The 24,679-nt window shown below is 43.7% G+C and overlaps 1 protein-coding gene and 1 pseudogene across 1 annotated transcript in view; one reads left to right on the top strand and one right to left on the bottom strand.

Annotated features, from left to right (window-relative positions):
• Positions 1-284: 284 nt before the first annotated feature.
• On the bottom strand, positions 285-701 carry LOC100404446 (tubulin folding cofactor A pseudogene; annotated as a pseudogene).
• A 10,951-nt stretch (positions 702-11,652) lies between these two features.
• The window catches only part of SPTLC2 (serine palmitoyltransferase long chain base subunit 2), a 113,062-nt gene continuing 100,035 nt past the window's right edge, over positions 11,653-24,679 (top strand). Inside the window, exon 1 of the mRNA XM_002754227.7 lies at positions 11,653-11,884. Within this exon, the coding sequence (XP_002754273.2) occupies positions 11,756-11,884 (129 nt within the window). The 5' untranslated portion in view covers positions 11,653-11,755. The remainder of the gene's footprint in view (positions 11,885-24,679) is intronic.

Genomic DNA, 24,679 nt, shown 5'->3' with positions numbered 1-24,679 from the left:
AAAGTTCCTTTCCCTAACTTTTCTTTTTTTTTTAGATGCACTCATTTATTTGACATATTGAATTAGACAAATAAATATGTATGTAACCAGAGAAAAACAATCACATTCTCATACTACTTTAACACGCAGAGTGGTTAAAAATAATGAATTGTTGGCTGGGCACGGTGACTCACGCTTGTAATCCCCGCACTTTGGGAGGCCGAGGCGGGTGGATCACCTGAGGTCAGCAGTTCAAGACCAACCTGGCCAACATGGTGAAACCCCATCTCTTAAAAAAAAATGAATTGTAAAATGAACCCCAGGATTTAATGTAAAAACCACCCCATACAAGAAAAGTTTCAGGCTTCTAACTTCATTGAATCCAGTACTAAACGTGCTTCTTTATATTCCTCAGCTTCTTCCAAGTCTTTTTCATTTTCTAGTATCTGTTGAAGATCCAAATACGCAGCTTCCCACCTGTGCTGGCAATCTGGGATCATCATCCGGCATTCTTGTAGGATCTCTACCTGCTTTTTAATGTCATAATTTTCACCATCTTCAGCTCTCATTTTTTCAATCCTTTCCTCATGTTGTTTTGCTTCTTTTTCATACATCACTTTTTCTTTGACTAACCGCTTCACCACGCCAGTCTTGATCTTGATCTGTCTCACGTGAGGATCGGCCATGGTCCCTTGAGCGCCGCGAGAAGGAGGAGCGGAGAAGACGGGTAACCGTGGAACGCGACCCCTTTCCCTAACTCTTTTGGGCATCCCTCTTGCTTTCCCATTGCCTATTCTAATTCCCATACTTTTCGGGACATATATTGAAAGAACCTGTCATGTAGCTTTGGAGTCTTTGGGAGCATAAACAGCAGAACAGTCTTCTTCTAGATATAGGTTAAAATGGCTCCTCAAGATAACAGGCGCCAAAAATTTTATTGGTTTTGTAAGTGGTATAAGATAGAGAAAAAATGTGAGAAAAAGTTAGCAAAATATTGAGGGTAGTCAAAGAATCCCAAAGGCCACATTGTAAAAGAAATTATGTTGTCTAAGAATATGTAGCATTGCCAAGTAAATATAAAGAAAGTGATGGGGACAATAGCTCAATCTTTGAAGGGTTCTATGATGAAGTGGAAAAGAATGACAGCATTGGCTGGGCGTGGTGGCTCAAGCCTGTAATCCCAGCACTTTGGGAGGCTGAGGCGGGTGGATCACGAGGTCAAGAGATCGAGACCATCCTGGTCAACGAGGTGAAACCCCATCTCTACTAAAAATACAAAAATTAGCTGGGCATGGTGGTGCGTGCCTGTAAGGCTGAGGCAGGAGAATTGCTTGAACCCAGGAGGCAGAGGTTACAGTGAGCCGAGATTGTGCCATTGCACTCCAGTCTGAGTAACAAGAGCGAAACTCCGTCTCAAAAAAAAAAAAAGAATGACAGCATTGCCTTCCATCTATTCTGTGTAAATATGCAAATTTCATCACACCACTAAATGCATATGTCATATTACCTAGGAACAAATGCAACTTCTTATTTATGTCTTTCTTTTTAAAGCAATTTTTAAATTGACATATACTTCACACATAGTACAATTCAATTTTTGCCATTTTAAGTTCATGATATATAACATTCAAAGCTGGTATGTTGCCTCAGGAGTCCTTTATTGCTCTCTCTCTCTTTTTTTTTTTGAGATGGCGTCTCACTCAGGCTAGAGTGCAGTGGCATCATTACGGCTCACTGCAACATCCGCCTCCCAGGTTCAAGCCATTCTCCTGCTTCAGCGTCCTTAGTAGTTGGAATTACAGGTGTGTGCCACCATGCCTGGTTAATATTTTGTATTTTTAGTAAAAATGAAGTTCTACCATGTTTCCCACACTGGTCTTGAACTCCTGACCTCAGGTGATCCATTCGCCTCAGCCTCCCAAAGTGCTGAGGTTACAGGTGTGAGCCACCACGCCTGGCCCTTTATCGCTCTCTTACAGAGTCAATGCTCTGTCTGTATTTCTAATTTTCTTATACAGCTACCTATACAAAGAATGTTTATTAATGGCTTTAGGATAATGATTTGATGAAGATAAAGATATCAGTCACTTAAATTAGTTGAGTAAACACAGAACAGTTACCATAAGGAGGGATTAATTTGAGGTAAATTTTGTAGGGAATGTGTGAAGGAGGGAGAGTCTAAAATCGGTGTTTCTTGTAATATCATCTGAGAACGTTGAGACTCTCCGAGGCATTCGCACTTCCTGTTCTTACTGTCGTCTTCATATTTAACATGATCGTGCAATGGACATCCGTTGCTTATGCCTGCTCAGCACTCTTTTTTCTGGCAACAGCACCCATCTTCTCCCGCTGGAAAACCACTGGTCTCCCCTTCTCTGAGCCTGTGGCTTAGAATTGGTGGAGCAGGTAGGCACAAGATTCAGGCCTGGTCCATCCATTCAACAGTCACCTGATGCATGTCACCCAAGCTGGGCCAACAGGAGTCTATCTAGAACTCTTGAGGAGACTACAGAAAATAGGCAGTGTCTTTCAGTTGAAGTTTTCTTTTTATTTTTTTAAGATGGGGTTTCACCATGTTGGTCAGGCTGGTCTTGAACTCCTGACCTCAGGTGATCCACCCACCTTGGCCTCCCGAAGTGCTAGGATTACAGGCGTGAGCCACCGCGTGCGGCCTCAGTTGAAGTTTTAAAGCTGATTGAAAGCAAGTTTGTCCACCACAAGCCATCTTTTGCCAACACATGGTGGCAGCCTTTCTGGAAATACAGCTAATTCAGAGGAACCCCAAGCCAGGGATGGAGATAGATTCCTGATGACATCATTTGAGTACCTGGATCCAATCAGATCTACTCTTGGTTTTTGGTTATGTGAGTCAATAAATCCTCTTTATGCTTAATCCAATTTAAATTCAGTTTCAAAACTTACAACTCAGAGTCTTGGCTAACACCACCATCATTACCATAACCTGCATCATCATCCCTTCTCCTCCCTCTTGAAGCCAGAAGCAAAAGTCTGCTTCCTGAAGCAGAACCTGAAGTGATTGCAACATTCAGCCAGGTGAGTGCCCACGGGAAGTTCAGGGTGGCAGTGTGGGGTGTGGTAGAGGAAGCTCTCAGGTGCTTCTGGAGTAGAGGTAACTCAAGGGCAGAGACCTGCCATTGAGACGTAGGCTCTGGCTGCCTCTTCCTGGAGCACTCATCTGTATTATTGCAGAACTCCCATTGCAAATGCTTTGTTAGTTATAGACTAAAATCTCTACTAAATGCTCAGCTGGCACCCTGGAGGTGTACAATCAGGAACCATCATTCCTCTTAAAGCTTCATGTTTGCATGCAAGCATTCATTTAAATAGCTCAGGCCTCATGATCATAATGCAATTCTAAACTCTTGTCCCAGGACCTGCCCAGTTTTGTGGATGCCAGTATTGCCCTGAAAATAATCCAAAACCATTATACAAGATTTTCCCTCAAAAGTAGGATCAGAAACCCCGGGAGAGAATTGGTCTATTTCACTTACTCTATTGGATTAGGAATAATGAAAGTGGAAATAGCAGATGCATTTCCTGTAAATCGAGACTGAAAGCTCCACAAGAGCAGAGACCATGTTACTTTCTATTTTTTTCTTTTTCCTTTTTTTTCAGCCTGTCCCTTTCCTGCTGAATACTTTCTATTTATCATTGTATTTGTGGTACTCAACATGATGCCCAGCAAAAAATACTTGTGCAATTGGCCTAATAAATGAATGAATGAAGCATGAAAAGTTTAAAAAGGGAAGACCAGGCTGGGTGTGGTGGATCATGTTTGTAATCCCAACATTTTGGGAAGCCAAGGTGGGTGGATCATTTGAGATCAGGAGTTCAAGACCAGACCAGCCAACATGGCAAAACCCCATCTCTACTAAAAATACACAAATTAGCTGGGCATGGTAGCAACTGCCTGTAATTTCAGCTACTTGGGAGGTACAAGAATCACTTGAACCCAGAAGGTGGAGGTTGCAGCTAGCCAAGATCGTGCCACTGCACTCCAGCCTAGTCAAAAGAGAGGTTCCATCTCAAAAAAAAAAAAAAGGGAAGACCAAATGGTGCTCTCAGAGTCAGGTTCAAATAATATCTCTACATGTCTATCTCTGGTTTTCATGCAAAAGCAGATTATTTCTGAAGGGCCCTTTCCATTTCATCTGTGGTTCTTCTTTTTTTTCTTTTTTCTTGAGTGGGTTTGCCCAGGCTGGTCCTGAACTCCTGGGCTCATGTGAGCCTCCTGCCATTCATTGCCTCATGAATAGCTAAGATTACAGGTACATACCACAGTATGCAGCTCTATCTTGTGATTCCTCTGCAGCCTTAACCGATATAAAGGACATTGGCCATTTTTGCCCACCCAGTGTCCATTCCCTTTTTCTGTTAGGTCCCCCATTTCCTCTTGGGAAATCACCTCTTCTCACTGAATACACTCTTCTTAGGTGGGTGCATTTTGGTAAGCACCTCCCACCAGGAAAGGTGAAGGAAACTTTTTCCTTCTGTTTGCACCTGTAAGGACCAGTGTAACCTAAACTCAAGCAAGCAGATAGCCTCTCCAGTACTTGACTCTTGATCAAGTGACAATAGGATGGAAGGGGTAGTTGGAAGTCATTTGTTTTGGCAGGGATGTTGCTAACAGAAAAATTTCAAAGAAATTAAATTTAATAGAATTTAACTGAGCAAATAATGATCCTCAAATTGGGCAGCCCCCATCCAGAACCAGAAGTTTCAGAGAGATTCCAGCACTGTCACATGGTCAGACAAGATTTATGAACAGAAAAAGGAAAGTAACCTACAGAAACAGTTGGAACCGTCATAGCTCAGCTTTTGCCTTATTTGAACACTGTTTGAACAGTTGGCTGCCTGTTGAGTGGTTGAAGAATGGCTTCTGTTATTGCCTGAGGCTTGGCTACTTATTTGATTTTTGTTTTGTTTTGTTTTTGAGATGGAGTTTTGCTCTTGTTGCCCAGGCTAGAGTGCAGTGGTGCAATCTGGGCTCACTGCAACCTCCGCCTCCCAGGTTCAAGTGATTCTGCTGCCTCATCCTCCCGCCTGCCACCACGCCTGGCTAATATTTTTGTATTTTTAGTAGAGACAGGGTTTCACCATATTGGCCAGTTTGGTTTTGAACTCCTGACCTCAGGTGATCTGCCTCCCTTGGCCTCCCATGCTCTGGGATTATAGGCATGAGCCACCACACCAACTGCTTGTTACAAATACCTGAGGTTACATCCTGTTTATATATCTAGTTAGGTTTCTGTTTACTATCCAAGGAGAAACCTTTAGGTGAAACTTACAAGGAGGCAGCCTTAGGCTAAACTTTTTTTTTTGAGACGGAGTTTCTCTCTCTTTACCCAGGCTGGAGTGCAATGGCGCAATCTCGGCTCACCGCAACCTCCACCTCCTGGGTTCAGGCAATTCTCCTCCCTCAGCCTCCTGAGTAGCTGGGATTACAGGCACGCACCACCATGCCCAGCTAATTTTTTGTATTTTTAGTAGAGACAGGATTTCACCATGTTGACCAGGATGGTCTCGATCTCCTGACCTCGTGATCCACCCGCCTCGGCCTCCCAAAGTGCTGGGATTACAGGTCTCAGCCACCGCTCCTGGCCAGCTCCTAACTTTTTCTAAGCCTGGTCCTCCGGCCTTCAGTCAAGTCTCTGAGCTGCTGATAACATTCCAATGAATTTGACTTCCCTTCTGTGTACGACAGCCAGAATTGACTTGCAGTGCATGCAACCAAGAACCTTACCTGATAGCGCTGACCAGCTGCTCCTCCAGCTAAATAACCTGTGCTTTTTTTTTTTTTGAGACAGAGTCTCACTGTGTCACCCAGGCTGGAGTACACCCAAACAATTCTCTGCCTCAGCATCTCGAGTAGCTGGGATTACAGGCACCCGCCACCACCACGCCTGGCTAATTTTTTTGTGTTTTAAGTAGAGACGGGGTTTCACTATGTTGGCCAGGCTGGTCTTGAACTTCTGACCTCGTGATCCACCCATATTGGCCTCCCAAAGTGATGGGAATACAGGTATGAGCCACTGCGCCCAGACTATAACCAGTTTTGGTTTTTGTTTTTTTTTTTAATATATATATATATATATATATATATATATATATATATACATATATATATTACTTTATATATATATATATACTTTTTTTTTTAAAAAAGATGGGGTTTCACCATGATGGCCAGGCTGGTCTTGAACTCCTGAACTCAGGTGATCCACCCACCTCGGCCTCCCAAAGTGCTAGGATTACAGGCATGAGCCACTGCGCCCGGCCTAACCTGGTTCCTTTTACTTCGTTTCTCTTACTATACAGCCATCTTTGCATAGCCTTTTTTTTTTCCTGCCTCAGGTTTATTTGTACCAATAGCACAGGGGGACCCCAGTACCATGCAGATGGCAGCCTGGGGGGGTGGGGTGGCACCAGTCCTTCTGTCCACATGTTGGCAGACAGAGATATCTACTCTGAAGTCTTTATAGGGGCTTGGGCACCTTTGGGAGCCTGAGCTGGAACTGTAGCTGGAGCTGCAGCCTGGGCCTTGGTTTGATCCTTGGCCTTGGCCTTTGGCTGTCACGGCCTGAGCCCCCTTGGCAATAGGGGCACAAGCAGTTCCCAAACTTGGGGTGGGAAATGTAGGCAAGTCAATCTAACTTGTGGCTGACACCCTTTGGGATCTTGGGCTTAACCTCCTTGGGCTTTACGAGGACCTTGGTAGCCTCAGCATGTGCACTCATGGCCTCGGCCTTGTTGGCCTGCATTTTCTTTAGGTCCTTCTTGTTGTGCTTCTTGGTAAAGATCATGTTCCTCAGGAACTTGGGGTCCACCTCCTTAAGAGATTCATATCTTTGTGATAGGGGTTTCTTGATACCATTTCTGTGCCATTTTCGGGACTGGTTGTGTGTGGTATGGTTCTTGGACTTGGCCATGTCTGCACCTAAAGCCATGGCTCCTGAAGCACCTAGAACTGGAAGAGAAAGGGGGCACATAGCCCTTTTAAAAATGCTGTCCTGACAGCCTCCTTCTTTAACACCCATTCCCAGCTATTGCTGTTCCTCCTTTTCACTCCCAGGTTCTATCTCCCTGAGTTGAACACTGATAGGGTTGTTCCTCTCTTCTCTGCTACGATTCTTCTTTGTCTGTAACTGATTCCTCATCTCCAGCAGTTTGACCTTGTGCTCTGGCCATTGTGATTGGTAAGATTTACCCATCTTCACCCTAAGCTAGGCCAATCAGATTTCTCTTTCTTGAGCGTGTAGAAGTTTGACCTCATGAATGTGAAAGTTGTAGGTTGCTGAGAGCTAAGCACCAGAAGTGGTTTGGTTAGGAGGAAGGAAGGTCCATGATTTTCTGGTCCTGAGGTTTAGGATTTTTCTGAGTGCCAACACTTCCCTGTCTTCAGGAGAGTTCTAGTAAATTTACCTTTCTTGAGTAAGTTTTCTAAAATTGGCTTATGGTATCCACAACCAAAAAACCTTAATTAACACAGTCTCCATGTGATAGAAGGTTCTTCGGAGATAAGGCCAGATTTTTTTTTTTCTTTTTTTTTTAAGAGATGGGGTTTCACCATTTTGGCCAGGCTGGTCTTGAACTCCTGACCTCGTGATCCACCCACTTGGGCCTCCCAAAGTGCTGGGATTAAAGGCGTGAGCCACCTCGCCCAGCCAGATTTTTTTTTTTTTTTTTGAGACAGAGTCTCTCTCTGTCACCCAGGCTAAAGTGCAGTGGTGTGATCTCGGCTCACTGTACCCTCCGCCTCCTGGGTTTAAGCAAGTCTTGTGCCTCAGCCTCCAAAGTAGCTGGGATTACAGGCATGTGCCACCATACCTGGCTAATTTTTGTAGTTTTTGTAGAGACGGGGTATTGCCATGTTGGTCAGGCTGGTCTCAAACTCCTGGCCTCAAGTGGTCCACCTGCCTCAGCCTCCCAAAGTGCTCAGATTACAAGTGTAATCTGAGCCAAGGCCAAATTTTAATTAATTAATTCAGTTATTTGTTCAACAAACATTTATTGAGCATTTGCTATGTGACAGGCATATGGTAGGTGCTGGGAACCCAAAGATGAATTAGACAATCTCTTCAATTCTCCCAGCTTGCTGCCTAATTGTAAGTATAAATGTATTCAATCAATCATTCATTCACTTAATAAGTAATTCATTTATTCAATGAATAATTACCAACACTCATTGAATATTATGTAACAGGTCTTGCTACTAAATGCTTTTCTTTCTTTTTTTTGAGACAGAGTCTCACTCTGTTGCCCAGGCTGCAATGCCGTGGTGTGATCTCAGCTCACTGCAACCTCTGTCTTCTGAATTCAAGCATTTCTCTGCTTCAGCCTCCTGAGTAGCTGGGATTACAGGCACCCACCACCAAGCCTGCCTAATTTTTGTATTTTTAGTAGAGATGCGGTTTCACCATCTTGACCAGGCTGGTCTTGAATGCCTGACCTCATGATCCACCTGCCTCAGCCTCCCAAAGTGCTGGGATTACAGGTGTGAGCCACTGCACCCAACCTAAATGCTTTTCTTAATTCTCCAACTCTGTGAGGTATATCCCATTTTACAGAAGAGGGAACTGAGTTACAGAGAGGTTGGGCGGCTTTGCCTAAATCATAAGGATTCTAAGTGCTGAAACTGCTCTTCAATTATGGTATATCTGACTGCAGAGCTCTTGCTTCTAAGCATTGTGTAACCTCCCTCTCAAAGGAACTCAAAGCAATGTGACACATGCTTACACAGGTGTGTATAAAGTTCACAGAGGAGAAAGCAACTAATTTTGTGGGGAGGTTGGGGTTCAAAACAGGCTTCACAGTTGAAGTGGTTTGAGCAATCTTGATGGAAGAGAAGGGTTGCGTTTCTGGTGCCTAGCATATTACTTTGCATATGAACACTGTAAAATGATGATGAAGTGGCTTATGCATCTGGAAGGGGTTGTTTTCCAATTTCCATGGAGCCTGGGGTGTTTCCAACTGCCTACTGCAGCATCATTTTTGTGATTTAGCAATGGCATGTGAAGTAATCACATCATCTGTATCACTGATGCTCACAAAAGCCTGTAAGGTAAGTAGTACAGGTACACACTTTGTAAGATGAGTGAGGAAACCAGGGGTGAGTTCGCATGACTTGTCCAAGACTATACATGGTGAGTAAGTGGCAGAACAAGACAAGGGGCCAGTCCCGAAGGAGGGACTGGCTAACAGGATTCCTCTCATCTAGCCAGGCTCCTTTACTCCTCTTAGGCTGCAGTTTAGGTTTTGCTCTTTCCAGACTCTGCATCTGAGTTTCTGAAGGTTTCCTCAGAACACGCTCCCCAGTCATCTCAGTTGCAGCTCTCCAGGACCCATCATCCTCCAAGATTTAGCTCATTGCACATCTTCCTCACAAGCCTTCTCTAAATTCATTCAGCTCACTGCCTAAGCTTCAGGTAAATCCCTTAGCCCTGCTTCCATCCAGATTCCTGCCCTGAAAACTTTCTACATGGTCAGACTCATCACTGCCATTCAGCTTTCCTCATCAGAACTCCTGTTGCCTAATCTCTCCAGCCTTAGGTTGGTCTTTTACTGTTGTTTTCTTTATATGCATATATCTTGTTTCTCACTGAAATGTAAGCTTCATGAAGCATAGCCATATGCTTCCTTTTTAGCCTTATACATACAGACATATATTCACTTTTGGGATCAAAGAGGATGTGTGGGATGAACGATCCCAACTTCTGTTAGATTATTCAGCTCCTAGGCCAGGCGCGGTGGCTCACGCCTATAATCCCAGCACTTTGGGAGGCCGAGGTGGGTGGATCACGAGGTCAAGAGATCGAGACCATCCTGGTCAACATGGTGAAACCCCACCTCTACTAAAAAAATACAAAAATTAGCTGGGCATGGTGGCACGTGCCTGTAGTCCCAGCTACTTGGGAGGCTGAGGCAGGAGGCAGGAGAATTGCTTGAACCCAGGAGGCGGAGGTTGTGGTGAGCTGAGATCGCGCCATTGCACTCCAGCCTGGGTAACAAGAGCAAAATTCCGTCTCAAAAAAAAAAAAAAAAGAGTATTCAGCTCCTAAGTCATGCAAAACTGAAACCTTGTGTACCCCCTTTCTAAAGCTCCTGCAGGGTGGGGGAAGAATGCAGGGATTCTCATAGGTGCATTCAGCAATTACTAGTAACCAACACTTAATGAATGCTTACTAATTGCTAGGTCCTGTACAAAATACATTACATTCATTAACTTACTCAATTTTTATGACAACCATTACTATCCTCACTGAACAGATGAAGACACATAGAATTTACTCAGTAAGTGGCACAGCTAGAATTGAAAACCCAGACCGACTCTAGAGTCCGTACTCTTAACTATGACACTAAATTTTTTTTTTTTTTTTTGAGACAAAGTCTCACTCTGTCGCCCAGGCTGGAGTGCAGTGGCGCCATCTCGGCTCACCACAATCTCCACCTCCCGGGTCCAAGTGATTCTCCTCCCTTAGCCCCCTGAGTAGCTAGGACCACAGGGGCATGCCCCCATACCCGGCTAATTTTTTGTATTTTTTTAGTAGAGGTGGGGTTTCACGGTGTTAGCCAGGATGGTCTCGATCTCCTGAACTCGTGATCTGCCCGCCTCGGCTTCCCAAAGTGCTGGGATTACAGGCGTGAGCCACTGGCAGGGTGACACTAAATTCTTTATGGATAAAAGAAATTCTCTTACTGTAATGTAATTTCCTTGCTTTCTAATCCCGTGGGAAGATGGAACTAAAAGGGTGAGAAAGTAACATTTATTATACTCCTACTATGAGCCAAGTATTATAATAGGTGTATAATGCTTTAATGATAGAATTCTTGCAATAAGTCTATGAAGCAGGAAGTAATAGCTCCATTTTAAAGAATTTGGCTCTTAAAGTGGTTAAATACAGTGCTCAAGCTTTTAGCTTCCAGTTATTGGCAGAGTTGGAATTAGAGCAGGTTTACTAACTTTGAAGGAAAGACTTTAAAGGAGACTATATGGAAAATCCTGCCAAGGGCAAATGTGAAGGGCCCGTGAAAGACATCTAAATTATTACTTATAATAATTCAGAAATTGAATGTCTGGTGCATACTGAAGAATTGTGAGAGGTTGTCAAAAAATCTATAAACACTCACAGAGGAATCAGCTAATTAAATAAGGGAGCTTTTTGTCTTTGGGCTAGGATATAAACCCCAGAACTTCCTGAGAGGCAAGGGCAGAGAGGGCGCCACCTGTCCTGGAGAACCTGGAGCCCGCTCTAAAGACTTCGGCTCAGCCCCTTTTCTTTCCTCAAACTCTAATTGGCTACTTCTTCCTGGGCCCTGCCTCCTCCTCGGTCTGGACCATTAAACAGCCAAGCCCTACCCAGGACCTGGATGCGGCCTCCAATCAGGTGCCAGGCCCTCGAGTCCCTCTAAGGAAGCCCCTTCTCCACCAGCGAGGAGCCTTGCTCTCGTCCGTGATTGGCCAGGCAGCAGCATGGATCCTCCTCCTTCTCTTTCAGATTGGTCAGCGGTCCTCAGGCGCACGTCCCTCTCAGCCGGTCCCGCCGCTCTTCCTCTTGGCTGCGCTGTCTGTGGCAAGCCCGGTCCTCAGCGGCGAGGGCCCCGCCCCCTGTAAAGGCCCGCCCGGGAATTGGCGGCGGCGCTGCAGCCATTTCCGGTTTCTGGGAGGTGGGTGGGGTGCGGAGCGGGACTTCGAGCAGCCGCCGCCGCCGCTGCCGCCGACCACAGAACCTTTCTTGCTACTGGTCCTGCCAGGACGATGCGGCCGGGGCCCGGAGGCTGCTGCTGCCGCCGCCCGGTGCGGGCGAACGGCTGCGTGACCAACGGGGAAGTGCGGAACGGATACGTGAAGAGCAGCGCCTCAGCCGCAGCAGCCGCCGCCGGCCAGGTACGGGGAGCCTGGGCAGCGGGGCCGGGGTGGCCGTGCGGGCCGGCGGGGGGGAGGCCGGACGGGGTGAGGTCGCGGGGCCATCCGCGGGGTGGGTGCCGCTCGCAGGTGTGGGTGGCAGTGTCCGGGCACTGGCCTAGCCTCCCCGAGCCCGGAAACTCAAGGACGGCACGGGGGCTTCCCACCTCTCCGCGCCTGGAGGTCTTCCTCCCTTCCCCCCGGAGTTCTGCGAGATTCTGCCAGAAGTGTGTGCCGCCCTCAGGGGAGGCAATGAGAGATCCCTCGGACCCCGGTGGGAGCCACTCAAGGGCTCCCGAGGGTCCGTCCTCAACCCCCCGAGGTAGTTGCTTCCTCTTAAAGTCTTGCAGTCGTCCAAAGAGAAAACCACCCTTGGGGTCCTTAAGAGGCAAGGAAAGTTAGGTGCTGGTGTCTGATGGAGACACACCCAGTCTCTCCCAACCACATTCTGGACTACCACGTTCGTTCCCCAAGCAGGACGTTGATCGGAAGATCTGGCAGGGAATCCAGGCTGGTCCCTCGAAAGCATCACCCTCCTTACTCTGCCCGTGGTGAGACTACCCCATGCTCCAGGTTGGATTAGGTGGCCCCTTCGACCCTTTCCTGAACACGAGTGCTATCACACAAGGGGATTGTTTAGCCTGGTGGTGACTTGCGATGACTCTATACTAATTAGCCATGCTGAATCATCAACCACGTTCAGGCAGTTCTAAAATATTTTGAAAAGTTCTAAATTCGAGACAGTGCTTATTATCAACCTTACAGTGCTCTGTACCGACAGATATTCTGTTGAAATGAGTTTTTAATGATGAGCTGGTTGAAAAGATGCAAGATCGGTATTCCTGGAAGAGAGTGTTGTGTTAATTTCCAGTTGACTTTAATATGTTTAAGTTTTGTACAGATATTAAGGAACAGTTAAAAAAAAAAAAGTACTCTGTTCCCCTTTAGCAGGAGTGTGACTGTTGTAGTCTTGATAGGATGGTGGTCTTAATTTGACTTTAACGTAAATATCTGGCAGGCTCCTCCCCAGATGGTTAGTTATGATGGATAGACCTGTTACTGTTTGGTGTGAATCAGAAAATAAAGCATTTCTCCAGGTCATGTTGAGATACTGAGACTGAGAGTTGAGGGGAAAAATACGTAAAACAGACTTGACCTCCCCTGAAATTGTAAGGTGTCAAAGCAAAGTAATACGCAGATCAAAAGATTTGTTTTCACTCTTAAAGAAATAATTGTGTGAGGGAAGTGATAACAATCAGCTCATAAGCAGTGGAATAGTCTGTTGTTTTCCTGGCAATGTAAATGACTTACAAAATTGTTGTGGTATAGAATGTAACGGAAATTTAACGGATAGGAGTTAGAAATACAATGCAGGTGAACGAGTGAGGTTTTTGTTTTTGTTTTTTTTTTTTGAGATGGAGTTTCCCTCTTGTCGCCCAGGCTGGAGTGCATTGGTGCGATCTCCTTTCACTGGAACTTCCACCTCCCAGGTTCTAGTAATTTTCCTGTCTCACCCTCCTGAATACCTGGGATTACAGGCATCTGTCATCACGCCCAGCTAATTTTTGTATTTTTGGTAGAGATGGGGCTTCATGTTGGCTGGGGTGGTCTCGAACTCCTGATCTCAGGTGATCCACCTGCCTTGGCCTCCCAGAGTGCTGGGATTATAGGTACACTTGGCTGAGGTATGATTTTTTTTAAATGAAAGAGGAAGTCAAGAGAAAGGTGTTCATACTTCCCAGGTGCTTTGTGTTCATATGCTCCTTTCAGTCCCCTATGCATTATGTTCTGATTTAGTAGCAAGTCAAGGACCTCTCTCCTATAATCTCTTAACAATTTAGCATTTATAGAATGAGATTTCTTTAGAGCTGGCCAATTAATAAGATGAAGAAATATCAAGGTACTAACATGGCATTTTAAAATCTGTATGAATAACATCATAACATCTGGTTAACTTTTGGGGACATGTTTCAGTAAAAGTTTCACTCAGGCACATTGGTGGTATTTGGAAGAACGGTCTGTTGGAATGCTGTGAGGGCTGCAGTCCTTTCTAGAAAACTACACACCAGTCTTTTTAAAACAGACTTCAAATCTGGAGCTTTCTACACTCTCAGATGGAGGAATATTGTCTGAATTTTTTTTCTTTTCTTATACAAAAGGAGATCTTGGTAACTTAATGAGAGCAACGCAATATCTTAACATTTTTTGAAGGTTGTTTTTATTTTTTTAAAGTGATGTGCTTGTGCTCCAACCTCTACCTATCTTTCCCCTCTTTCTGGGGGAAATGTTGCCAACTCTGCCATCAAAATATGCATACAGCTGTGTGTCATGCTTTTACTAAAATGTGAATTTAGAGTATAACAGGGTTGAGATGTAAATTCTTTGCCTCACATTTCCCACCATGTCTTTTAATGAACAGCAGAGAGGTCAGAAAAGTCTCAGATCACTTTACACTCTCAAGAGTATGTTTCTGGCCGGGCGCAGTGGCTCACACCTGTAATCCCAGCACTTTGGGAGGCCGAGGCAGGTGGATCACGAGGTCAGGAGATCGAGACCATCCTGACCAACATAGTGAAACTCCGTCTATACTAAAAATACAAAAATTAGCTGGGCACGGTGGCAGGCGCCTGTAATCCCAGTTACTCGGGAGGCTGAGGCAGTAAAATAGCTTGAATCAGGGAGTCAGAGGTTGCATGAGCCCAAATCACGACACTGCACTCCAGCCTGGCAACAGATCAAGACTCCGTCTCAACACACACAAAAAGAATATGTTTCTGTGCTTGAAAGGATGAATGAATGTATATAGTAAAAGAACAACTCTTGGATTTGGGTTTAGAATTTGATTAGCAGATGTTGTGGTAGGAAGGAGTTATGAAACAATCAGACATTGCTGTTTAGTGATGACAGTAGACACACGGTTTTCACAATAGTTGCAGTTGAACAAAAAAAGCAGTAATTTTTCCTCTCTGCTATTCAAATAAGTGGGAGGAGCACCAGCCTTCATTTGAGGTAGTGTGGCAATTTGCCCCAGGGAAACTTTTATATTAGCATTGGAAAGAACCTTTGGGAGTTTATGTAATTCAGTCCTTTATCTCTTTGTAGTACTTTATTAAAATCAGTCTCGACAGAAAATTCTATTTTTAAAGATGTCTAGGCAGGAAGTTTTTCTCAGTAGCAAGTTGCATTATTCCATGATCTTAATTACCAGATTGCCTTCTGTGGATTTAACATTAGATTAAATAAATGCCATGTTTTGGTTGCACCTAAAATACAGTAGTTTATTTATATGTTTGTTTTTAAAACTCTATGTTAACAGCTCGTTTTAAAAGAGCTTCCAGGCCAGGCTCGGTGGCTTACACCTGTAATCCCAGCACTTTGGGAGGCCAAGGCAGGCGGATCACGAGATTAAGAGATTGAGACCATCCTGGCCAACATGGTGAAACCCCGTCTCTACTAAAAATACAAAAATTAGCTGGGCATGGTGGCACGCGCCTGTAGTCTCAGCTACTTGGGAGGCTGAGGCAGAAGAATTGCTTGAACCCGGGAGGCAGAGGTTGCAGTGAGCCGAGATCGTACCACTGCACTCCAGCCTGGTGCCTGGCAACAGAGCGAGACTCTGTCTAATAAATAAATAAATAAACAAACAAACAAACAAATAAATAAATAAAAGAGCTTCCATTTCTTCATAGAACTTCTGAGATTTAGGTTTGCCTTTTACTATCCTTAATTAGTTAATAAGTATGAAAGAAAAAAAATTACCTACCTTTACGACAGTTTTGACCCTAACTTTTTTCCCTTTGAGTGTATTTTAATGAGATATTGGAAGGATCAGAGCTCTCTGGCTGTCAGAATAAAAAATTCTATCTCAAGGAACTGGGGCAAAAATTGTGTTCTTATGTTAAATAATAAGACAAGCCAAAGTAGAAAGAACAAAGCATTAGTCTTGCTATTTAGGTGAAGGCAAATAAATAACTAATGAAAGCTGGTTTACTAATAGCTACTAGCTTTTGTTTCCACTGAGCGGAAACAGTAACTGGGGATTTCATGTGATAGTTAAGGAAAAGGAGAAGATGGTTATGAGGGAGAAACAGTAGAAATAGTTAGAATGGTCATGTACTTGTTTACGTTTAGCAGGGCCTGATAAGATACCTCAAGGCTTTCAGAAATAAGGTAGTTACAACTTGTAGGACAAGATTTTTGTTTTCACTGTTTTTGCTCTAAGGGGAAGCATATCTTGCGTCTGAAGAATTCCGGAGTTATATGAGGTACTCAGGAATGTCCTTTAACAGGAATTCTTGGGAAATGTGTCAACAACTATGTTCTCAAGATAGTGTTTTAGAACTAGGATGTTCAGAGAAGTCAGACTTGCCCACTGTTTAGGGTTTGCCCAGGTGCCATGGAAACTTGCACTGCTTTGAGCAAGACAGTTAATTGCTTGATTCAGTTAGATTCAATTTTTGAAAGAAAGAAGCAGTGTTTATTGGTAGAATAGGCAATTCAGAGGATGGGTAGAGGCAGTGTTTGCATTCTGAGTGGGTGTGCCATACTTGATTAAATAAATGGTTTGTGGACTCAAAGTCAGTTCCCTTCTGAGTAATTTCTAAGAAGCTTCTGTAATATAATTTGCAATTCGTGGCCGATTAAAAAAGTAAGCCCTTTGCTCTTGACCCATTTACTGTTAGAAAATTTATCTTGTTTGTCTTTAAAACTACTTTTCATTACAAAGCTTGAGGCAGCTATTTTTCCTTTTTTTTAAAAAAAAAAATAATTTTACCTCTGATTATAGAAATAATACATGTGTAATGTGGGATCTTAAAGCATTGGGATAATCCCTGTGTTGGGGTTTGTTTTTTAATGTGGTCTATTGTAAATCAGTCTGCTACTTTAGCTGGGTCCACAGGTGTGCACCACTAGAGTGGGATAAATTTTTTTTTTTTTTTGTAGAGATGGGTCTTGCTGTGTTCCCCAGGCTAGTCGATTTTTTACTTAAATAGAAATATATGTGTGTGTGTATATATATATATATGTGTATATATATATATATAGAGAGAGAGAGAGAGAGAGAGACAGAGGCAGAGACACAGAGGGAGACAGAGTCTCACTATGTGGCATAGGCTGATCTCAAACACGGGCACAATCGATCCTCCCATCTTGGCCTCCTGAAGTGCTGGTATTACAGGCATGAGCCACTGCACCCAGCCACCCAGGCTGATCTCAAACTCCTGACCACAAGCATCCTCCTGCATCAGCCTACCATAGTGCTGGGATTATAGCCACTGTGCCAGACTATTTTGTGACAGTTTCTAAGTACAGTGAAATATGCAGTTGTACTGAGACTACAACTGTGATCCAGTCTTACTCCAAAAAATACATATTAAGGGCCAGGTGTGGTGACTCCCACCTGTAATCCCAGCACTATGAGAAGCCAAGGTGCAAGGATTGCTTGAGCCCAGGAGTTCAAATCAGCCTGGGCAATGTGGCAAGACCCTATCTCTATTTAATTAAAAATAAATAAGTTATATGGCCAGGCATGGTTTCTCATGCCTGTAATCCCAGCACTTTGGGAAACCAAGGTGTGAGGATTGCTTGAAGCCAGGAGTACAAGACCAGCCTGGGCAATGTTGAGGGACCCCAATTCTATTTAATTAAAAAATAAATAATGTATATGACTGGACACCGTGGCTCATGCCTGTAATCCCAGCACTTTGGGAAGCCGAGATGGGCGGATCACCTTGAGACCAGCCTGGCCAACATGGTGAAACCCCGTCTCTACTAAAAATGTAAAAATTAGCCGAGCTTGGTGGCAGGCGCCTATAATCCCAACTACTCGGTAGTCTGAGGTAAGAGAATCCCTTGAACCCAGGAGATGGAGGTTGCAGTGAGCCGAGATGGTGCCATTGCACTCCAGCCCGGGCGAGAGTGAGACTGTCTTAAAAAAAACAAAACAAAACAAAACCACAGTGGGCTACTACTTCACACCACTGGGATTGCTAAAATAAAATATTAAGTGTTCATGAGGATGTAGAGAAACTAATAGAGAAATTAGAATCCTAATAACGTTGCTGGTATGATTATAAAATGATGCAGCTACTTTAGGAAACAGTTAAAAGTAGAGTTAACATGTGATCCAGTAATTCTGCTTCCAAGAAAAATGAAACATATGTTCCGCAGAAACTTGTATATTAATGATAATAGCAGCATTGTTGATTGATTGATTCAGGGTGTTGCTCTGTTACCCAGGCTAGCATGACATGGCTCACTGCAGCCTCCACCTCCTAGACTCAATCAGTCCTCCCACCTCAGCCTCCCAAGTAGCTGGGACCACAGGCACATGCCACTGTGAGTAGCAGTTTTGTTTGTTTGTGTTTTGAGACAAAGTCTTGGTCTGCCGCCCAGGCTGCAGTGCAGTGTGGAGTCACTCGGCTCACTGCAACCTCCACCCCCCTGGTTCAAGCATTTCTCTCTCCACCGTCTGAGTAGCTGGGACTATAGGAACACGCTACCACACCCAGCTAATTATTTGTATTTTTAGTAGAGACAGGATTTTACCACATTGGTCAGGCTGGTCTTGAACTCCTGACCTCAAGTGATCCACCTGATCTTCCAAAGTGCTGGAATTACAGGCATGAGCCACACCTGTATTTATAATACAGCCCAGCATTATTTATAATAGACAAAAAGTAGAAACAATCCAAATGTTTATCAACTGATTAATAAAATGTGGTATATCCATATAAAGGGATATTATTCAGCAATACTACTGAAGGAATGCAGTACTAATACATGCAGGAGAATACTACATTGTTTATGGCCATGTGTTTATATGGTGAAAGTATTTAAAAATGCATGGGCATGATAAACACCAAATTACCAATTCCTCTGAGGAAGGGAAATAACATTTCCCCAGGGCAAACTTCTTAAAAGAATTGGAGAACTACTTAAATATGTCAGATCTTGACAGTATCCTGATGGCATCCTGTCACTGATAAACAAAATACAAAGTTTGGATAGGGCTTACAAGGCCCACCATGATCTTTCCCATCCCTCTCTGACTTCATATCATGCCAGGTCACTGCTTTCTAGCTAGTCTGGGCTTTCCAGTGTTCCCTGAACACATCACCATCAAGCATGCTTCCCTGGGGCCTTATTATTATTATTATTTTGAGATGGAGTCTCAATCTGTCACCCAGGCTGGAGTGCAGTGGTGTGATCTCGGCTCACTGCAACCTCTGCCTGCTGGTTTCAAGTGATTCTCCTGCCTCAGCTTCCCAAAGTGCTGGAATTACAGGTGTGAGTCACCATGCCTGGAGTCCCAGGGGCTTTAGCCTTTACAGTTACCTCAGCCAGGAAACCGTTTTTACTGAGTTCTCTTCCCTACCCTAAGTCCACCTCTGCTCACACCTTACCTCCACCCTGTTTAAAATGCTCCTTTCCCTTGATTTTATTCTGATGGTAGCAGTGTGCCCTGATATGGTATATCTATTTGCTTATCTGTTGTCTGCCTCTCTCACAGGAGTGTATTTCTAGTGCTGGAATCATGCCTAGCTCATAGCAGGGACTCAATAAGAATTAAATGAAAGAATGATAATGTTAATGTTTTATTTAATGGAAAAAAGATCTAAAGCATATAAGCTAAATCTTAAGTTTGGATAAAGCTAGATGTTGATTGCAGTTTTATTTCTATTTTTTGATGATAATTATTGTGTCATATTTCATATATACTCTGCTGGTTGACAAAAACTAGCTCCCTAAAATACTGTTACAGACATAAGTAAGAAATGGATTGTGGTGATACATAAGCCATTAAAAAAACCCATAGCCAACCGGGCGTGGTGGCTCATGCCTATAATCCCAGCACATTTTGTGGAGCTGAGGTGGGTGGATCACCTGATGTCAGGAGTTGAAGACCAGCCTGGCAGACTTGGTGAAACCCCATCTCTAAAAAAAAAAAAAAAAAAAAAAAACCTATAGCCTAATTTGTAGTGTTTTAGGTTTGCAAGTGGTTAAAAACAATAGGGGCTTACTGAATGTTCTTAATAGTGTGAGGGACAGCTTGTGAGAAGCAGAAAGAGGCCAGATAAGGTCCTGGGGTCTGGCAGTGTTGCAGACACACTCTGGTACCTCATCGCCTCTCCCTTAGCTCTCCCTACTAGACAATGGGGCCATTGGTGACTTCTGCAGCACCCTTTCCATTGTGTTACCAAGGGCTTCAGCTGTGAGATGCTGGCTGGTGCTACAAGGAGAGGAAACATGTCAGCTGTTTGCTCTTTTTTCATATTGATTTGAAATGCCAAGAAGCTGGGCTGAGAAACCGGGCCTGTGATCCTGGTTGGACTGCAGTCCACCACATGCTGGAGAGCCCTGCAGGTTGTGCTAAAGGCTGAAGGGTAGTGTCTTTATTGCCTCCTGTACAAGCTTGACTTTTACATAGGCAAGCAGGTTATTTCCAGGACAACTAAATTGGTTGGTGCTAAACCTCATTTCCTAGAAACAAATTTTCTTAGTAGAGGAAACTCATATATAACCATTTGTCTCCATCTAAGTGTGGCTAATAACATGAATAACAAAAATAGCTAATTATTTAAATGACAAAAATGAGTATGGAAGATGGGTTTGAAGTAAAATTCTAGGCTGAGCGTGGTGGCTCACGCCTGTAATCCCAGCACTTCGGGAGGCTGAGGCGGGCGGATCATGAGGTCAAGAGATCGAGACCATGGTGAAACCCCGTCTCTTAAAATAAAAAAAAAAGAAGGGGGGGTCCAAAGTGGCTCCCGCCGGAGGTCATGGCGCTCGCAAAGGCGAGGTCATCAGTTCAAGGCTAACCTGAGCAACCTCATAAGCTCAAACTGATTGGCAAAAAAAAAAAAAAAAAAAGAAGTAAAATTCTAATATTAAGCCACTGATGATTTTAAAACAATTAGATTAAGTTGTAGTGCCTCTGATATAATTAAAGGAAAATTTGATTCTTAGAAAATTTCAATTCATTGGAAGGCCATGGAATTAACAAAATAAAAAAGAAAATCTCAGGCAATGTAAACTAAGGAATGGCAAATGAAAAATGTGTTGTTGATTGGTGCAAAGCTAATTGCGATTTTTGCCATTGAAAGTAATTACTTCTACCATTACTTTTTTTTTTTTTTTCCAAGACGGAGTCTTGCTCTGTCACCCAGGCTAGAGTGTAGTGGTGCAATCTTGGGTCACTGCAACCTCTGCCTCCCGGGTTCAAGCAATTCCCCTGCCTCAGTCTCCTGAGTATCTAGGATTACAGAAACCCACCACTGCACCCAGCTAATTTTTCTATTTTTAGTATAGACAGAGTTTCACCATCTTGGCCAGGCTGGTCTTGAACTCCTGACCTCGTGATCCACCCGCCTTGGCCTCCCGGAGTGCTGGGATTACACCGCACCTGGCCCTGCTTTTGCCGTTACTTTTAATGGCAAAAACTGCAATTACTTTTGCACCAACCTATAAATAATTGGACTCTAGTTCCAACTTTGATATTTAACTTTACTGATATTTAACAAATTGCTTAATCTCCTTTCCTGGATTTTGTCAGTCATGTGAAGAGGAAGAGACAGCTTGAGAAACATTTGTAAAATAAATGCTTATTGCTTCGTATGTGTTTTTCATCTTGCATATTTAATTATAATTTCCTTTAGGCAGTATTCTTTAAAATGGTTTCCTTACTCCTTTTTATATTTACCCCGATTTTCTTTAAAAAAAAAAAAAAAAGAAATACTACACAATTCTTATTTGTATCATCAGATATACAGTTTCTTTTTTTTTTGAGCTGGGAGTGCAGTGGTGCCATCATGGCTCACTACAGCTTCAACGTCCTGGGCTCAAGAGATCCTTCCATCTCACCCTCCCCAGTTGCTGGGACTACAGGCATGCATCACCACATCCGGCTAATGTTTTAAAATTTTTAGTAGAGATGGGGTTTCACTGTGTTGCCCAGGCTGGTTTTGAACTCGTGGGCCCAAGCAGTCCTCCTGCCTTGGCCTCCCAAAGTGTTGGGATTATAGGCGTGAACCACTGCCTGGCCTAGAGTGCAGTCCTTAATATATAGATAGAAATTAAGTATTTGTAGAATGAGTGGAAAAAATTAGATGATTATTTTGATTTTGAGTTTCCTGGTGGAATGGGGCTCTGGGTTCCTAGAAGAGATTTTAATGTTCAAAAATTATTTTTGTACTTTTGAAAATGTTAAAAAATTGAACATGAGAAATCTCCACTTCTCTGGGCAAGTGAAATTAAACAGAGGGATGATCAAGTTGTGAGAGATTCCCTAGGCTAGCAGTTCTGAAGTAAGGAAGTGAACATGAGGACTGCTGTATACTGTGTTCACACACACACACAGACACAGTCCCCTCCTACCCAGGAAAGCAGAAGTTTTTGATCGATCTCTAGACAGTGTGTGTAAAGACCTTTAGAATCTAAAGTTAATGTTTGCTTTTACAGTCGTAGGCAGATACAATGAGGTGTTTTACACCTCTGTCCAAACAGCCAGGTTGGACTGGGCTGAAGATTTAAGTCATTCAGTTCAGGGTAGTATCTCAAGGGTGGGATCCATTGAGTGTTACAGGCCGCTCCCTCTAGCTTTACCTGCTAAGCACTGTGAGATTGTGCTTGATTTCCTTTAGCCTTTCTAGTTCAGACCTCCAGCCTCCCTGGCTGGAGGTCAATGTCCTGTGTAGAAAACTGGTCATAAATTTAGGGCCCTTATGGAATTTAGTCTGTCATGCCAACCCATACAGCTCTCATAAGTTCTGCTGGATTTTCTTTCTCTTGGTGGAGAAAGAAAATGGCAAACCCCAGTCATCATTACCCATGCTGATGCTCTACAAGTGCCTCAGGAAGAGAGAAAATGACTGGCAATTTCAGCTCACCTAGAAAGAGTTCTTCTCCCTCTGGAATTTTAATTCATCTAGTCCTCTTTGCTATGCATAGAAAACAGCTCTTCAGTCTTTAAAGCCATTCATTTATTTGACTAATCTATATAGTTTATCTAGTTGTTACTATGAAAATGATAGCTTGCCTCTCTCTATTAAAGCTAACTTGGAAGTGGAAGTCTCATTGTTTTATGAGTTTTTGTTGCTACATACATGACATAAGAATAAGTTTGTTCTGGGCATTGTGGCTTATGCCTACAATTTCAGCACTTTAGGAAGCCAGAGTGGGAGGATTGCTTGAGGCCAGGAGTTCAAGACCAGCCTGGGCAACATAGGGAAACCTCATCTTAAAAAAAAAAAATTAACCAGGTATGGTGACGAGCACTTGTATAATCTCAGCTACTCTGGAGGCTGAGGTGAGAGGATTACATGAGCCCAGGAGTTTGAGGTTACAGTGAGCTATGGTTATGCCACTTCACTTCAGCTTGGGCAGCAATAGAGTGAGACCCTGTCTCTTAAAAATAAATAAATAGAGCAGGTGCGGTGGCTCATGCCTGTAATCCCAGCACTTTGGGAGGCTGAGGTGGGTGGATCATGAGGTCAGGAGTTCAAGACCAGCCTGGCCAAGATGGTGAAACCCTGTCTCTACTAAAACTAGAAGTTGAGGCTGGCAAGGTATTATCTTATCTATTACCCTCGATAAGATAATAAACAATATTAGAAATGACAAAATTGATAAAATTAGGAAACATGTTTAAAAAAATTTTTTTTTTTTTTTGAGACAAAGTCTTCCTCTGTCACCCAGGCTGGAGTGCAGTGGCACAATCTTGGCTCACTGCAACCTCTGCCTCCCGGGTTCAAGCAGTTCTCCTGCCTCAGCCTCCCAACCAGCTAGGACTACAGGCACACACCACCACACTCAGCTAATTTTTGTGTATTTAGTACAGACGGGGTTTCCAGGCTCTGTTAGCATGATAAATATCCAAATAAAAATGTAGAAAAGAAGTTCTAAGAGATTTTAATATAGAATCTATACCTGTTAACTTTTTTAGTTGAGAGTAACAGAAACTGCCTCTAGTTAAACTATAATAGTTATGCAAAAAAGGGGTGGAGAATGAAATTGAACAAATCTCAGAAAGGCAGGAATTAACACAGCTCTTGGGACCTTAGCGGCAGGAGTTTATGAACCCTTTCTTCAGGACATTGGAGGCCCAATGCCCTTCAGACTCTCTCCCCACTGACATTTTTTTTTTTTTTTAAACAGAGTCTTGCTCTGTCACCCAAGCTGGAGTGCAGTGGCATGATCTTGGCTCACTGCAACCTCCGCCTCCCTGGTTCAAGCAGTTCTCTGCCTCAGCCTTCCGAGTAGCTGGGATTACAGGCTCCTGCCACTATGCCCAGCTAATTTTTATATTTTTAGTAGAGATGGCGTTTCACCATCTTGGCCAGGCTGGTCTTGAACGCCTGACCTTGCGATCCACTTGCCTTGGCCACCCAAAGTCCTGGGATTACGGGCATGAGCCACCGCTCTTGGCCCCACTGATACTTTAAATCCCCATAAGAAAGGGTTTTTGGATTTCTTTTGGCAGAGGTGTCTATGCTGTGTCAATCAGTTATGGTCCAGGAAATATGGTCACAGAGCATACACGTGACCACCTGGGCCCCATCCCTGCATTCTGGGAGTATTCCCAGAGAAGAAATTGACACAAACTGGGTTGCTTCTCCAGTGGTGTGCACTACAAAACCAGATTGGAGCACGTGGTGGCGCAGAGTGAAGGGGATGGTGTTACAAGCTCAGTACCTGTTAGTGGTGGAAGAGGGCTCAGATGAAGATGCAGAATTTGTGGCTGAGCTGCACTTGTACTCCAGTTTCCTGGTTCTGGCA

The sequence above is a fragment of the Callithrix jacchus genome, chromosome 8, assembly GCF_049354715.1.
Source record: "Callithrix jacchus isolate 240 chromosome 8, calJac240_pri, whole genome shotgun sequence".
Lineage (NCBI taxonomy): Eukaryota > Metazoa > Chordata > Mammalia > Primates > Cebidae > Callithrix > Callithrix jacchus.
Note: the sequence above shows the minus strand (reverse complement) of the source record. Positions and strands in the feature narration are given on the sequence as shown.